This window comes from Macrobrachium rosenbergii, chromosome 13 (assembly GCF_040412425.1).
Source record: "Macrobrachium rosenbergii isolate ZJJX-2024 chromosome 13, ASM4041242v1, whole genome shotgun sequence".
NCBI classification, from domain to species: domain Eukaryota; kingdom Metazoa; phylum Arthropoda; class Malacostraca; order Decapoda; family Palaemonidae; genus Macrobrachium; species Macrobrachium rosenbergii.
The window spans coordinates 38,524,472-38,539,505 of record NC_089753.1 but is presented as its reverse complement, the minus strand read 5'-3'; the positions used below and the strand labels follow the sequence as shown (position 1 = coordinate 38,539,505).

At 36.6% G+C, this 15,034-nt stretch overlaps 1 protein-coding gene and 1 long non-coding RNA gene across 2 annotated transcripts in view; both read left to right on the top strand.

Moving 5' to 3' along the window:
- The window catches only part of LOC136845216 (uncharacterized), a 549,715-nt gene extending 546,572 nt beyond the window's left edge, over positions 1–3,143 (top strand). Inside the window, exon 3 of the long non-coding RNA XR_010855110.1 lies at positions 3,109–3,143. This is a non-coding gene — a long non-coding RNA (uncharacterized lncRNA). The remainder of the gene's footprint in view (positions 1–3,108) is intronic.
- Positions 3,144–5,656: 2,513 nt separating this feature from the next.
- Positions 5,657–6,655, top strand: LOC136844762 (golgin subfamily A member 6-like protein 24). Its single transcript, XM_067113998.1, has one exon. The coding sequence runs from the start codon at positions 5,657–5,659 to the stop codon at positions 6,653–6,655; it is 999 nt and encodes a 332-aa protein (XP_066970099.1).
- Positions 6,656–15,034: the final 8,379 nt, after the last annotated feature.

Genomic DNA, 15,034 nt, shown 5'->3' with positions numbered 1-15,034 from the left:
ATGCCTGTTGGAAATCGCTAATCGTGTTTCTTATCCATTCACTATTAATAATAAAAAATTAATATTTAAGATAAAGACATCTTTGAAACTGTAATTTCAAGCGAAGGACCTTTACTCTTCATTTTTATCAAGAACCGTTAGAGTTTGGCGGTACAAATTTTACTGTAAATTTAAGTTGCTAATGTGAACACATATAGCTCAAACTATTCCTATTAATATCACTTCTGCTACTGTTCTTGCAAGTGTGTTGCTAACACTGGCGCTATTATTCATTCATTTTCTAGCTGGCTAATAGATTTCCCTTCGGGAGCCGCCCGCCCTTCGGCTCTCTGCGTGAAATAAGGGCACCTCATCGAGGTTTGTCGCTGTCTTGACCCGTCTGGTATATTGCTTTCCCTTATTTTTCCACTATGAACTTCATCCGTCTTGTGCAGGGTCTGGTAAGCACTCAGATTCGGGTTGTCACTTCTCTCTCTCTATCTCTCTCTCTCTCTCTCTCTCTCTCTCTCTCTCTCTCTCTCTCTCTCTCTCTCTCTCTAAAATATATATAATATATATATATATATATATATATATATATATATATATATATATATATATATATATATATGTATATATATATATATATATATATATATATATATATATATAAATATGTGTGTGTGTGTGTTAATGGCCCAGGTTCGAGGGCCGTGAGAGCCATTGACAGGTCATCACATATCTCACTGTTGTCCAAGGAGAACTCAACTAAAAAATTCCCCTTCGGTAACATATATGAAAATATATTATTTCCGAGGTAGAGCGAATTGGATATTAAAGGACGTTTGTAGCTTACTGATTGAATATGAATCACGGTGATGTGATAAAAAAAGTCATATATAATATATATATTTGTGTATGCAGACATATCCTCATAATATATCCAATACAATTAGCGTCGTGACTACTATGTATAACCTGTCTCTCGAATTTACCTAATTAGTGATTCATTCAGTTACTCCGACGAATTAAATTTCCCATTCAAGAGAAGAGCCTCCGGTAAAGACGGACTGATTTCCGTCCCCTAGGAAATATTTGATTAGCAGTTGCTGGGACGTTGCGTTCATGAAGGCATTCAGGTCATTGAGCAGAAAATGAAAAGGTCATGGGACCCTGAAAGGTTTGGTTTTGTATATATATATATATATATATATATATATATATATATATATATATATATATATATATATATATATACACACACATATATAATATATATATATATACATATATATAATATATACATATATATTATATATAAATATGTATGTATGTGTGCGCATATATTTATGTATGTATAAAAATACAGAAGCATGTGTGATTACTCAGAGGGAGTAATTCATAAACTAATCAGTACACGCACGCACACATGTATACATTGATATATACTGTATATATATATATATATAGAGAGAGAGAGAGAGAGAGAGAGAGAGAGAGAGAGAGAGAGAGAGAGAGAGAGATAATACCTGGAATATATACTATATCAAGGTCACATTCAAATCTCTCTCTCTCTCTCTCTCTCTCTCTCTCTCTCTCTCTCTCTCTCTCTCTCATCCCAGAACGCCTGCCCGCCCGCCTGCCCGCTACGTATCATCTCCAGTCACTCACACATCTTATTGATAATTCGTACATTAATTCAGCATCGGAACATCCATTTTCATCAGGAGGTGATTACTATCCCTACCCTGTATAACCCCCTAACAATAACCCCCTACCCAACTTCCCCTCCCCTTCCCCTCCCTCCCCAATATTCCTTGGTCCTCGTTTCCCGTTGGAATCGTTCCATTATGGAGAGAGAGAGTCTCTCCGGCTTCCTCCAGAGATTTTGCATATCTTAATTGGGGAGTTTGAAATTGATATTGGTAGTGTTTTTTTTTTTTTTTTTTACCAACTCTCATTCTTTTACATGGTTTAAGGTTTGTCATATTTCTGGCTTTCCTGGGAAAGGGTTTGTATGATAATTGGTGTACATGGTTGAGGTTGGTTATTGTTTCTGAAAGAGGTTTGCATTGTAATTGAGTTTTATCGTCTGAGGTTGGGTGTATTTTTTTGTGCGGTTAGGAATATTTTATTTTATTTTTAACGCTTGAGCTTTAGAATACTTTGTTTTGAGGTTGTACACTGTAATTGGTTTAAATGGTTAGAAGTTGTCAATATTTAATTTTTAAAGTTTGTGCTGTATTTAGTTTTTATGGTTGTGACAGGAAATTCTTTTAGGGTTCATATCTCTTGAATTCCTATTTTACCTGTTGCATCTTTCCACTTTGATCCAGGGTTCTAGTTGCCCAATTTTTCATTTTCAGTTTATCCTTAGGATTTATAAAACGGGAGCGTCTTAGCAACCCCTTGTGCCTGGGACTAGGATCACTTCTAAACTGTGCTTCTGCTGTCCATTTACAAGGCAGAAGGATTCATTGGCTGAATACACTGAAAGATAACCAGTTCTCTGCATCCTGTTGAAATTAATCGGTCCTTTAACAGAAGAGATTGGCATGAAAAAACGGCGCCCTGCATTATTTACCAAATTTGACACTACTTTTCTAAACATATGCTGTTTTTATATTTCTGTATAGAAAAATAAATAGATACGAGCTTACGTGATATAATAATATTGGCATTTCTCTCTAGGCATAGACGCCCATAGGATGGGCATTGTGGGTAAATGTGGTCCCCCTCTACAAAATATTTGTATTTTAATGATTGGTGAGAAGGAAAACCCACCACTTAATGGACTTTTTCTAACACGGAAATAGAGTAATTTGGTAATTCGTAGATAGAAAGATAGAAAGGAAAGAAGACGGAGAAACGTTAAGACACGAAAGCAGAATAGACGCCTGCTTTCAAGAACTGCCCGAAGTTGAAAGCAATCTCAAACCGCCTTGGGATTTGCCCAACGCATTAAGCCCGCGGAAATCTAATGATATAACAACACTAAAATCGAGATGATGGTTCTGGCTTCACTGAGGAAAAAAAAAACTTCTTCTCAGCTTAAGTCTCTTTCTCACCGTCCTTTGAATTTCCTCCCACAGACGCCTAATACTAATGAGATTCTCTCTCTCTCGGCAGACGGAGGACGTGTGATAAAGACGACGCCTTTTAAGGTAATGTTTGATTTGTGATTGCAATACTGGTAGTTTTCTTAGACACGAAGATATGTTATTCAGTGGTATTCCACATAGGAAAATGAAAGGTGTTTTTATGAGAATATGCCCAACATTTTCGTCCTCCAAAGGACCTCTTCTTGAGTGATATATATATATATATATATATATATATATATATATATATATATATATATATATATATATATATATATATATAAGCGCTCCAAGAAGAGGTCCATTGGTGGACGAAACTGTTGGGCAAATTGTCACAAAAACACCTTTCATTTACCTCCGTGGAATACAACTGAAATTATGATTAAGTTTGTTTTTCTGAAAAGGATTTTTTGGTGGTAGTTTCCTCTCGGGCGCTGGATTCTGGATTTACCACTCAGAAGATTAAACACCCATTAAGCACCCATAAAAATGGGGGAAAAAACACGTTAAAAGAAGAAGAAGGTCCCTGCTCTCCCCCAATTTACCTGCGCGTGGGTAGACCCGGTATTCTTTAGACCAGTGGTTTTAAACCTTTTTTTAACCTATGACCCCCGGCCCTCTTCGGGATATTACCGTAGCACCTTTAATACATTTCGCAACAAGTTGCTCTCACCAAACTGGTAAAAGCCCAACTTGCTAATCCAAATATAGGAAAATAAATTATATTCTCCCGAACCCTTTGTGACTCCCTGGGAAACACCAAACGACCCCAGGTTAAGAACCGTTGCTTTAGACTTTGATGATACTAACCTCTTTGGTAATAGTAATCTCTTTGGTAACACTAATCTCTTTGGTAATACTAACCTCTTTGTTTAGTTCTCGTATATCGCTTGACGTGGACCCTACTCGAACTTTCCGGTACATTTTACATATTGATAGAATAGTTTTGACTGAATTTCGTTTCAGTATTTTAATGAATGAACATATTTTTCCACTGTAACAAGTAAACAAACATCTATCCCTTACCCGCCCCCGCCCCGGAACAAAAACGGTTATCAGAAACTGGCACCAGAAGGGTTTCTTTAAAACTAACTTCAAGATTTATATGAAGTCTGTAGACCTTCATTTCCTTTCCTTGGTTGTCATTTGCTGGGAAATTAGAGTACTTAATTAGATTAAATAATAATTAATTGAATTGGATTATCCATTCAATTCGTGTGGAAGGCATTGAGAAATATACCAAAACTTAAAGCACATATTCACTGTATTTTCATCGCTTCACTCTCGCGCAATACAGATTGAGCGAAAACGGACGGACAGGGAAAGTTAAAAACAAAAAGTTGCTTTTGTTAACTGCGCTTGCAGATGTTATTACTAGTAGAAAACCAGGTGTTTTGTCTAGGTCCAATGGCATCGACAGTGTTAGCGCGTGCTACTCGCCTTGCAGAGGCGCCACGATGTTACAGTCCCATCCCTGAGGTTTTTTGTTATCTCCACTGTGAAACTCTGAAGCGGTCTTCATGTCGGTGTTATTAACGGCTATGTTTAAGAGGCTGTAATACTCTCTTTTAACTCCATGCTGCTTTTATATGACAATTATTACGATGTAGTTTTGTTTATATATATATATATATATATATATATATATATATATGTATGTATGTATATATATATATATATATATATATATATATATATATATTCATTTGTGTGTATGTATAAATTTCTGAATCACATCAGGATCGAACCCAGGTCTTTCATTTGAAAAACGAGACCGCTACCAACCAAGCCACACAAGTCACAAAAGAAGTTGGAACCTGAGTACCACTGTACCCAAGGAATTACCCGGGCAGGCTGATTCAACTGAAAGACCTGAGTTCGATCCTGATGTGAGTCAGAAATATATTTCTGTTCCACACGTAATTGTGTGTTGATTATATATATATATATATATATATATATATATATATATATATATATATATATATATATATATATATATATATAATATATATGCATGTATGTATACATATACTGTATATATACGTGTGTGTGTGTGTATGTGGCAGTAATCAGCAATCTTGTGTGTAACAGAAATAAATTCCTGACCCACATCTAGATCGAACCTAGGTCTTTCAGTTGGTAGCGCCCTTGCCTTTCAATTCAAAGACCCGGGTTCGATCCCGATGTGAGTCAGAAATTTATATATACGTTTATCTATTGTTTTACGCTTGTTTATTATTCCTATTGCTGCGTTTACCTTTTACTGAGTTGTGTATATTGTATTGTATTGTATTAGATTGCTTTTGCAATATATGTCCTTTTCATGCTTGTTCAATGTGAGTCCACTTCTTTAATAATAATAATAATAATAATAATAATAATAATAATAATAATAATTTCTACCACTTCTCTATTGCCTTCAAAGATCCCTAATGACAAACGTAACCTCCTTTTGCCGTGTAGTCATGCAGCACTAACCAAACAGTGAAACGTTTCCCCGCATTTGCTTGTCGTTTATACAAATAAATGTGGACGAAGGGCGAAGACCTCTAAATGAGGGAGGAAACTTCTAAATGTGGGAGGAAACTTCAAAAGGTGGGGAAAGACTTCAAAAGGTGGGAGAAACTTCAAAAAGTGGGAGGAAACTTCAGAAGGTGGGAGGAAACTTCAAAAGGTGGGAAGAAGCTTTAAAAAGGTGGGAGGAAACTTCAGAAGGTGGGGGAAGACTTCAAAAGGTGGGAGGAAGACTTCAAAAGGTGGGAGGAAGGCTTCAAAAGGTGGGAGGAAGGCTTCAAAAGGTGGGAGGAAACTTCAGAAAGTGGGGAAGACTTCAGAAGGTGGGAGGAAACTTCAAAAGGTGGGAGGAAGACTTCAAAAGGTGGGAGGAAGGCTTCAAAATGTGGGAGGAAACTTCAGAAAATGGGGAAGACTTCAGAAGGTGGGAGGAAGACGTCAAAAGGTGGGAGGAAGACTTCAAAAGGTGGGAGAAAGACTTCAAAAGGTGGGAGGAAGACTTCAAAAGGTGGGAGGAAGACTTCAAAAGGTGGGAGGAAGGCTTCAAAAGGTGGGGGGAATCTTCAGAAAGTGAAAGACTTCAAAAGGTGGGAGGAAACTTCAAAAGGTGGGAGGAAGACTTCAAAAGGTGGGAGGAAGGCTTCAAAATGTGGGAGGAAACTTCAGAAAGTGGGGAAGACTTCAGAAGGTGGGAGGAAGACTTCAAAAGGTGGGAAGAAGGCTTCAAAAGGTGGGAGGAAACTTCAGAAAGTGGGAAAGGCTTCAAAAGGTGGGAGGAAACTTCAAAAGGTGGGAGGAAGACTTCAAAAGGTGGGAGGAAGGCTTCAAAAGGTGGGAGGAAACTTCAGAAAGTGGGGAAGACTTCAGAAGGTGGGAGGAAGACTTCAAAAGGTGGGAGGAAGACTTCAAAAGGTGGGAGGAAGGCTTCAAAAGGTGGGAAGAAACTTCAGAAAGTGGGAAAGACTTCAAAAGGTGGGAGGAAACTTCAAAAGGTGGGAGGAAGTCTTCAAAAGGTGGGAGGAAGATTTCAAAACGTGGGGAAAGATTTCAAAAGGTGAGAGGAAACTTCAAAAGGTGGGAGGAAACTTCAGAAGGTTAGGGAAGACTTTTAAAGGTGGTGACGCGCTCCTTTTGCATGGCTTTCGGGTCTTCGCAGGTGTCTTGTGTCAATGGCCTGCTTTGATGATAATCATTCACCTCATTTTCAAAGGCGTTCGGTCTGTTGTCCTTTTAAAAAGTGATGTATTGTTTCTCATTTTTGTTCCTTCTATACTTTTCTTACAGTATATTCCTCACACAGGAAGCCGTTATTATTTCTCCGTTCGGTTCCTCTTCTTTTTCCTCATTATTCTTTTTCTTAGACTTAAGATTTTATGACAAACACAAAGGAGAAATAGAACAAGCAAGGGAGCCGTTTCTTAGGCAAATTCCACCTACTACTACTACTAATGTCCCCCCACATTCTCCAAAACATAAAGAAGAGTCCTTTTTCTAATTCCTCCTTCAGGTCAACATTCTTCTTCTTCCTCTTAATTTTTATTCTTCTTGTAAAGATCTATAAAAGTCATCTTCTCTTCATTTTATTCTCAAAAGAAAAGCCAAATTTTTAAGGTCTTAGTCCTTCCAACCCCATAGACTTTACAAAATAAAAAATTATGAAAATTTATTTTTTCCTTATTCTAGTTCTAAAGGCGTAGATTCCGGCACCCTCTGACTTCACAAATGACGAAAGAAACTTAAGTTTTTCAGTGTCCTTAAGATCCCTATTCTTGTAAATATTGAATTTCCAAAAAACACCGGAAAACATCGTCTGCTCTTCTTTCCTTTTCTTCTGGAGATCTTGGTTCGTGTTACTATGAGATGTAACGATTGAAAAGAGATGGTGACATTACATTGTCACTGTTGTGTGAATGAAAATGTTTTGTTGGGTCGCACTCCATTCTATCTTTAATGAATTAAAATGTGAGGTTTTTTCCTCTCGTTTCCAATGCTGTTATGCCGTTAAACAGTCTGGTTTACATGTAGATATACAGATTATTGACGCCTGTTTCACTCGAAGGTGGAAGCCAGCGTGATCATTCTACAGTTATGAAATAACGACTGCGAAAATAAAATTGTATAACCACCTCTTTAGGACGAGGCTTCTTGAGAAAGTTATACATACATACATACATACATACATACATACATACATACATACATACATACATACATACATACATACACACACACATATACATATATATATAAAGCTGTTGAGGCTTCTCTCTCTCTCTCTCTCTCTCTCTCTCTCTCTCTCTCTCTCTCTCTCTCTCTCTCTCTCTCTCACACACACTACAAACTCGGTGCCTTTTTTTCAGTTATTTCAGTCTGTGACTATTCTTTCTAGTCTTGTGCTTTCGTAATGGTGGAGACTGGATTTTTCTGTTTTTAGTTTTCTGTAAAGGAAAACTATTAAGATGGCTATTTGTCTGTCCGTCCGCACTATTTTCTAGCCTCCCTCAGATCTTAAAAGCTACTTAGGCCAGAGGGCTGCAAATTGATATATTGATCATCCACCTTCCAATCATCAAACATACTAAATTGCAGCCCTCTAGCCTCAGTAGTTTTTATTTTACTTAAAGTTAAAGTTAGACATAATCGTGCGTCTGGCACCGCTATAGGTGCCAGCAACACAGGCCACCACCGCGCCGTGGCTGAAAGTTTCATGGGCTGCGGCTGAGAATTTCATAGGCCGTGGCTGAGAGTTTCATACAGCAATATACACTGTACAGAAAACTCGATTGCGCCGAAGGAACTTCTGCGCATTTATTACTTGTTTTTTCGTCGATGACATTGAATATAATTTTCATATTGAGTTTACAGTCGTGATTTTAGAGCCTTCAATTAAAAGTGGCAGTGATCAATTATAATTTGCATTTGTAGTTAGTTTTTTGCCCATAAAATATAATTGTTTTATATGTGTGTATGTTATACAAAATGATATATAGGCACAAATTAGTACATGTGCATAAAGACTGAGACACTTGCATTATATATATATATATATATATATATATATATATATATATATATATATATATATATATATATATATATATATATATATATATATATATATATATATGTATATATATATATATATAATCTCCTTACTCGCATCTTGTCAGCCTCTCTCAAGAATTCTAAAAGGAAAATATCGATAAATAAATAAATTCCGGCAGTGGCTTAAGGCGTTAGACACGGTCTAGCATAAAACCGTATTATTTGGATTCACAGCTTAAACTTTCATTCTTTCTCTCTGTAATCTAATTACTAGTTTCTTCTTAGACTGGATTATTGCAGTTGTAGTTGACGGTGCCACATCTTTCCTTTTCCCCTATCTCCGGATAGTTATTCGTCACCTCCTTACAATTTTTCTTTCTCAGTCACCGCCCCCACCCCGCCTCCCAGCCCCATTCATCATATGCTGATTAGACATTTTTCACAAATCTTCATCTTCTGAAGCTCAAGCTCACTGAGTTTTGTCCTGTAGTCCTGTGTGATTTCATTGATGCAAAGCACTCATTATAAACAAGCATTAATCAATACACTTTCAAACTCTTACCCATTCAGTGTCATAACATCACGTCACCGAAAACAAACATCACGTCACGTCAAAGTAAACGTGAGAATTTCTTAAATTATAATCAAAATGGATCTTGTTAATCATATTTCCAAAATAATCACGTCACGTCACCATCAGTCATGAAAAAATATCGGCATCCACCGTCAAACATCGACACGTTTTCTTGGAAAGAATATTTTGACGTGACGTGACGTGATAACATCACGTCACCGACACATCACGTCACGTCAAAGTACGTGAGAGTTTCTTAATCAAATGGACTTGTTCACACCATCACGTCACGTCACCATCAAAGCACGGCATCCACCGTCACTGGACACGTTTTCTTGGAAAGAATATTTGACGTGACGTGACGTGATGGTGACGGTGATGTGTACCGCTGATGGTATCGCTGAGGTCGGGCACGAACTGAATGGGATTGTGATGGATAGTGTGAATACAAGGCAAGGCTGATGGGACGGTGACGTGACGTGATGTGATGTGTCGGTGACGTGATGGTATAATGTGAATCAGCCTTAGCTTGTCGTCATGCAAACACAGAACTATGCCTATGACGCCTGATGTGAACCTCTGGACTCGTTCAATTCTTCATTGGAGGGGTGGGTAGAGCTAAAAACTGTTGGCCCAGCGTTCGACTCTCGAGCGGCTAATGAAGAATTAGAAAGGAATTTATTTCTGGTGATAGAAATTCATTTCTCGTCATATTGTAGTTCGGATTCCACAATAAGCTGTAGGTCCCGTTGCTAGGTAACCAGTTGGTTCTTAGCCGCGTCAAATAAATCTAATCCTTCGGGCCAGCCCTAGGAGAGCTGTTAACCAGCTCAGTGGTCTGGTTAAACTAAGGTCTACTTTTTCTGGACTCGTTCGAATCAGTAGAGACCAAATCATAGCCAGGCTAAATAAATCATTACTGAACCATATACCAGTGTCAGGCTAGACAAATCAGCGTCGAAGTGGAAGCCAATAATTATCAGGGGGGGAAACCAACCAACCTCAAATTCTGAACCAATCAATACCAAACTCCGGATGAACCTGGCTCAATCTATTGGCGGGGCTTCACCAATTCTATTCTTCCCCGGCTCCCTGTCGCTTGGAGACTTCCATTTATTTTATTACTTTTTATCACTTTTGCCCCCAGAAAGAGGCCTACGTTGAAAGGGAATCCTTTCAAAAGATGGAGCGCCGTCGGACGGAATATTCTTGATTAAAAGAGAGAGAGAGAGGAAAAAAGGTGTGAAGCGTAGAAGAAAAGGAGTTGAATATGTATATATAAATATGTATACACACACATAACTATTCCCCGATATACATAAAAATGAACAAAATCAGAAAAAAAAAAAACAATGGCTCTCGAAATACCATCTCTTCATTTTCACTTAGCCATCAAGGACAAGGAGTCGACAGGCAACATCACGCGCCGTTTCTCTTCATATCGATAGTTTTGTCTTTATTTATGTATTCATCACCTTCATTTTTGAAGTTAGATTCAGTTTATATATATATATAATATATATATGTATAAATATATATATTGTATATATATATTATATATCTGGCCCATATATATATATAATGGTGACAGCGTTGAAATTGAAACCACCAATGCATGATTTTGGCCTTAGATGGAAACGTTCATATAATGAAATAAAATTTGATAAGAAAACTTTCAGTTTTACAAACAACAGGGACTGAAGGAGCATTTTATCATTTTCGTTTTCTTACACAAAAAGATCATTGTAATTTTGAAAAGGCTAAAACTGATTAGGCACTACAACTGTCTCAGGCTGAAAAGAATGGCAAATTAACTTTTCAGTTGATGTTCAATGTTGATTCGAAAAAATTCAGTATTTCTGTATAAAATTTTCAGTGTAGATCGTGTCTTCCCGAAAAAGATAAGGTCGACAATTTCTTTTTTTTTTTAAGTTTTAAACTGTTTTGATATCCTCCTGAACAGGTCCATCAGAGACATCATTGACATCATATAATTTTTTTATTATTATTATTATTATTATTATTATTATTATTATTAGTAATTTTTATTTTTCAGTAGATGAAACCTTGTTTTGCACATGGAACTCACATCAAATTTGTCTTGTGACTTGACATTCAAGCTCCCAAAGAATGTTGGTTTCAACCTCCCACCGCAGACCCCACACTGCTGCAGTACCTGATCATGATACAAAGCCAGTGATTTTTCATCGCCCTGGAGGAGACGCGAACCGGCGACATCTGAGCGGCATGCCACGTCACCAGTCACTATACCAGCGGACCAGCTAAAAGGGAAGGAAGTCTCAAATAAAATTAGACATTTCTATGAACTTATAAATTGATGGATAACTATAATATATCTATTCGCGTTATGGATATGAATATTTAGAGGAATATCGCTTGGACTGACTTTTTTAAAGATAAAAGTTTTTGCCACGGTCTCATGATGCTATCGTTTCCTTTGCCATTGAGAAATTATTTTTCTTTTTCAAATGTATTTTCCAAAGCAAATTCGTCAGCACAATTCAACCATGTTTGATAAATGATTGTAATAAATTGTACAGAATATTATGAAGGCTGTTTAAAAAATCGAGTCTTTTGCAAACAATTACTGTAAATGCTCATCGTCCAATTAAATGCTGATGGCAAAAAAATATCTAAAAAAGGATTCAAATATTTATTTAATTTCAAAAGGAAATGCTCTACTTATATAATTTATCAAAAAGTTTATATTTTACTCATTTGTATTTTTCTAAAATTCCAATTTACTGTATATAATTTCTAAACGACCATAATGAATAATTTCAGTTAAAGGACAAATATTTCATGATTATAATTTCCAAAAGGACAAATTATTTATATAAATTGAACAAGTAGCACTTGTGGTGTGTATAATATTCTAATGCCGACAGATCTTCCGATCTCATATCTTAAAAAGTACTAAAACGAACGAGAGCAGTGATCTGAAATAACAAATTATTTATATAACATTGCTGGAACCTGGACCAATTGACGTATACACCCGCTAAAGTGAAATTGAAAAAAGTTACTATATCTTTCTAAAAGCTTTGTGTTATTTAGTGAATGCTGTATAAAGGACAAATTAGTTATATAATTTCTAAAGGGACAAATTATTCATGTTGTGTCTAAACCAGTGTTTTATTTTTATAAATTGACTGGATTCATTTTGACGGTATTTAAACTTAACCAGATAAAGTCGTTACTGTAGTGAAATAAAAGTACAAATTGTTTACTCGACCTAAAAGAATCGCCATATGCTTAGGCTAATTTCTAAAAGTGACTGACTTATAGTCTTCCATTTGTAAAAAGGACAATTTTGAAGAGTTTATAAAAGGACAAATTATTTACGCTTATTTCTTTAACAAACTTTTTTCGAAATTTTAAAAGGACAATGTAAGCAACACGGATAATTTCTAAAAGGAAAATGATTTATCCTATGCTTTTAGTGTTGCTGATGAAGGTGGTGGTTTTCTGTTTATCGTCGGTCAATGCTTATTAACCGTTAATCTCTATCCAGCATAGTTGGGACCCATCTGGAGCCCAGGGTTTTAAGTGTGGATCGCCGTTTCCTTGCGAAAAGGGATTAAACTTCACTATCACGTATTGCGTATGTATTAAATCGCACGTGGTTTTTTTTTTTAAGGAAACCGAAAAACTAAGCACGAGCATAAATAATTTTTTTAAAAAGCCACTCGGCTCAGTCGAAAATATGACATGCTTTGTACTTTCACTGTCAATAACATGGGAGCCCGCAGCATATTTTCCAAGGGGTTGGGGGGTGGGCGGCAAATCTTAATACATACATGGATAGCTTTCGGTATCAAGCAGACAAATACTTTGATTTTGAAACTAGCAGGTTCATTCCAAAAAACGGTTTCAGCGCCTGCATTTCTTTAATGAATAAAGAAACATATGTATATTGTATATGTATATATATATATATATATATATATATATATATATTTTCGTTATATATATATATATATATATACATATACATATTTCATATATGTATGTATATATATATACAATAATATATGTATGTATATATATACAATAGAAATATCAACACACAATTACGTGTTAATCAAATAAATTTTCTGACTCATCAGCAATCTTGATACCCAGGTCTTTCAAATTAAAGACCAGTGGTTAAAAACTAATTTTCGTTTTATTAGAACCATAAAAGATGTTGGAACCTGAGTACAACTGATTAAAAGGAATTACCTGGCCAGGCTAACTGCTTGCATGCCAGGTTCCAAATTTTTTATGACTTGTGGCCTGATTAATCAAGTAATTTTCTTTATTTGAAAGACCTTTCTTGATAACCAGGATATTTTTTCAGAAATTTTATATAATATCAATAATTTATATATATATTATATATATATATATATATATATTTATTATATATATTCCTATATATATATATAATAATTTTTTCCAGGATTTTACAGGGCAAGTGCCATTACTCCTCTCGTTCTTTACGTGCAGGCGCTCATGGTCAATAGTCAAAACCCCAGTTTCTCCTGCGTTACTGTACCTCCAAAAATATCACGGCATCGAAAAACGACAACGGCAATAACAAAACGACAGCAGGAACAGATAAGAAAGTAACAAAGTTCGGTGGCTTTCAACATCTCCCTCCCAAACCTCCATATCCCACCCGTATCCCACTCCAACCAGAAATAACTAGCCCCTACTCCCACCCGTCTCCACTTCAGCGTTGCTGTTTGAAAGTGCAGGCGCGCGCACTCGCCCATTTCCCTTTGATGAATTATAATCCCTTACTGTTATACCGCAAATTGCGCTTTGAAATTGGATATGGGATGACAATACACTTCACAGTTCTCAAGTACGGGCGCGCTTCAAAGAGAGATGGGGAGACAGAGACTAACAGATACCGTCACAGGTAATGAGAGAGAGAGAGACAGACAGACAGACAGAGGAATGGAAAAAGAGGGAGGGAGAGAGAGAGAGGTCATGGGAGACTTATTAACGATTCCTTTCCATTTCTGCTGAAAAATAACACAACAAAACCCACATAAATACACCCAGTCTCACGTCTCTTGGTTTTTTTTTAATAGAAAAATCATATAGTGGATTTGTGTGTTTTTTCTATCGTAGTTTCCTGTTTACTGAAGAGGAGGAACAGGTTAAACAAGTAAAACATACGCCGAAGTTTCTTCGGCGCAGTCGAGTTATCTGTACAGCGTATTAGTGAGGCCACCGAAAATAGGTCTATCTTTCGGTGGTCTCTGTATAATGCTGTATGAGCCGCGGCCCATGAAACTTTAAGCACGGCCCGGTGGTGCCCTATCCTGCATCGTTGGCAGACGCACGATTATGGCTAACTTTAACCTTAAATGAAAGAAAAACTACTGAGGTGAGGGCTGCAATTTGGTATGTATGGTGATGGGAGGGTGGATGATCAACATACCACTTTGCAGCCCTCTAGCCTCTGTAGTTTTTAAGATCTGAGGGCGAACAGAAAAAGTGCGGACGGACAGACAAAGCCGGCACAATAGTTTTCTTTTACAGGTAAATAAAACGCATCTGAGACTGATGCGCATGATGGAGATTAAATCATTCAGGGAACGCGCAGAAAAGCAGAAAGTTCCTAAGCCTTTTGAAACCTTTCATTCATGACGGTGTCGCTTCCATTAGAGTCATAAATACTTTCTTTCTTCAGCTCTTTGATAAAGGGTTAAGAAAAAATATTAATGAGGTCTTGTTACTTGGTTTGAACCTGATTATCATGGTGACGTACCCTCATTTTTTTAATGCAGGTATTTTTAAT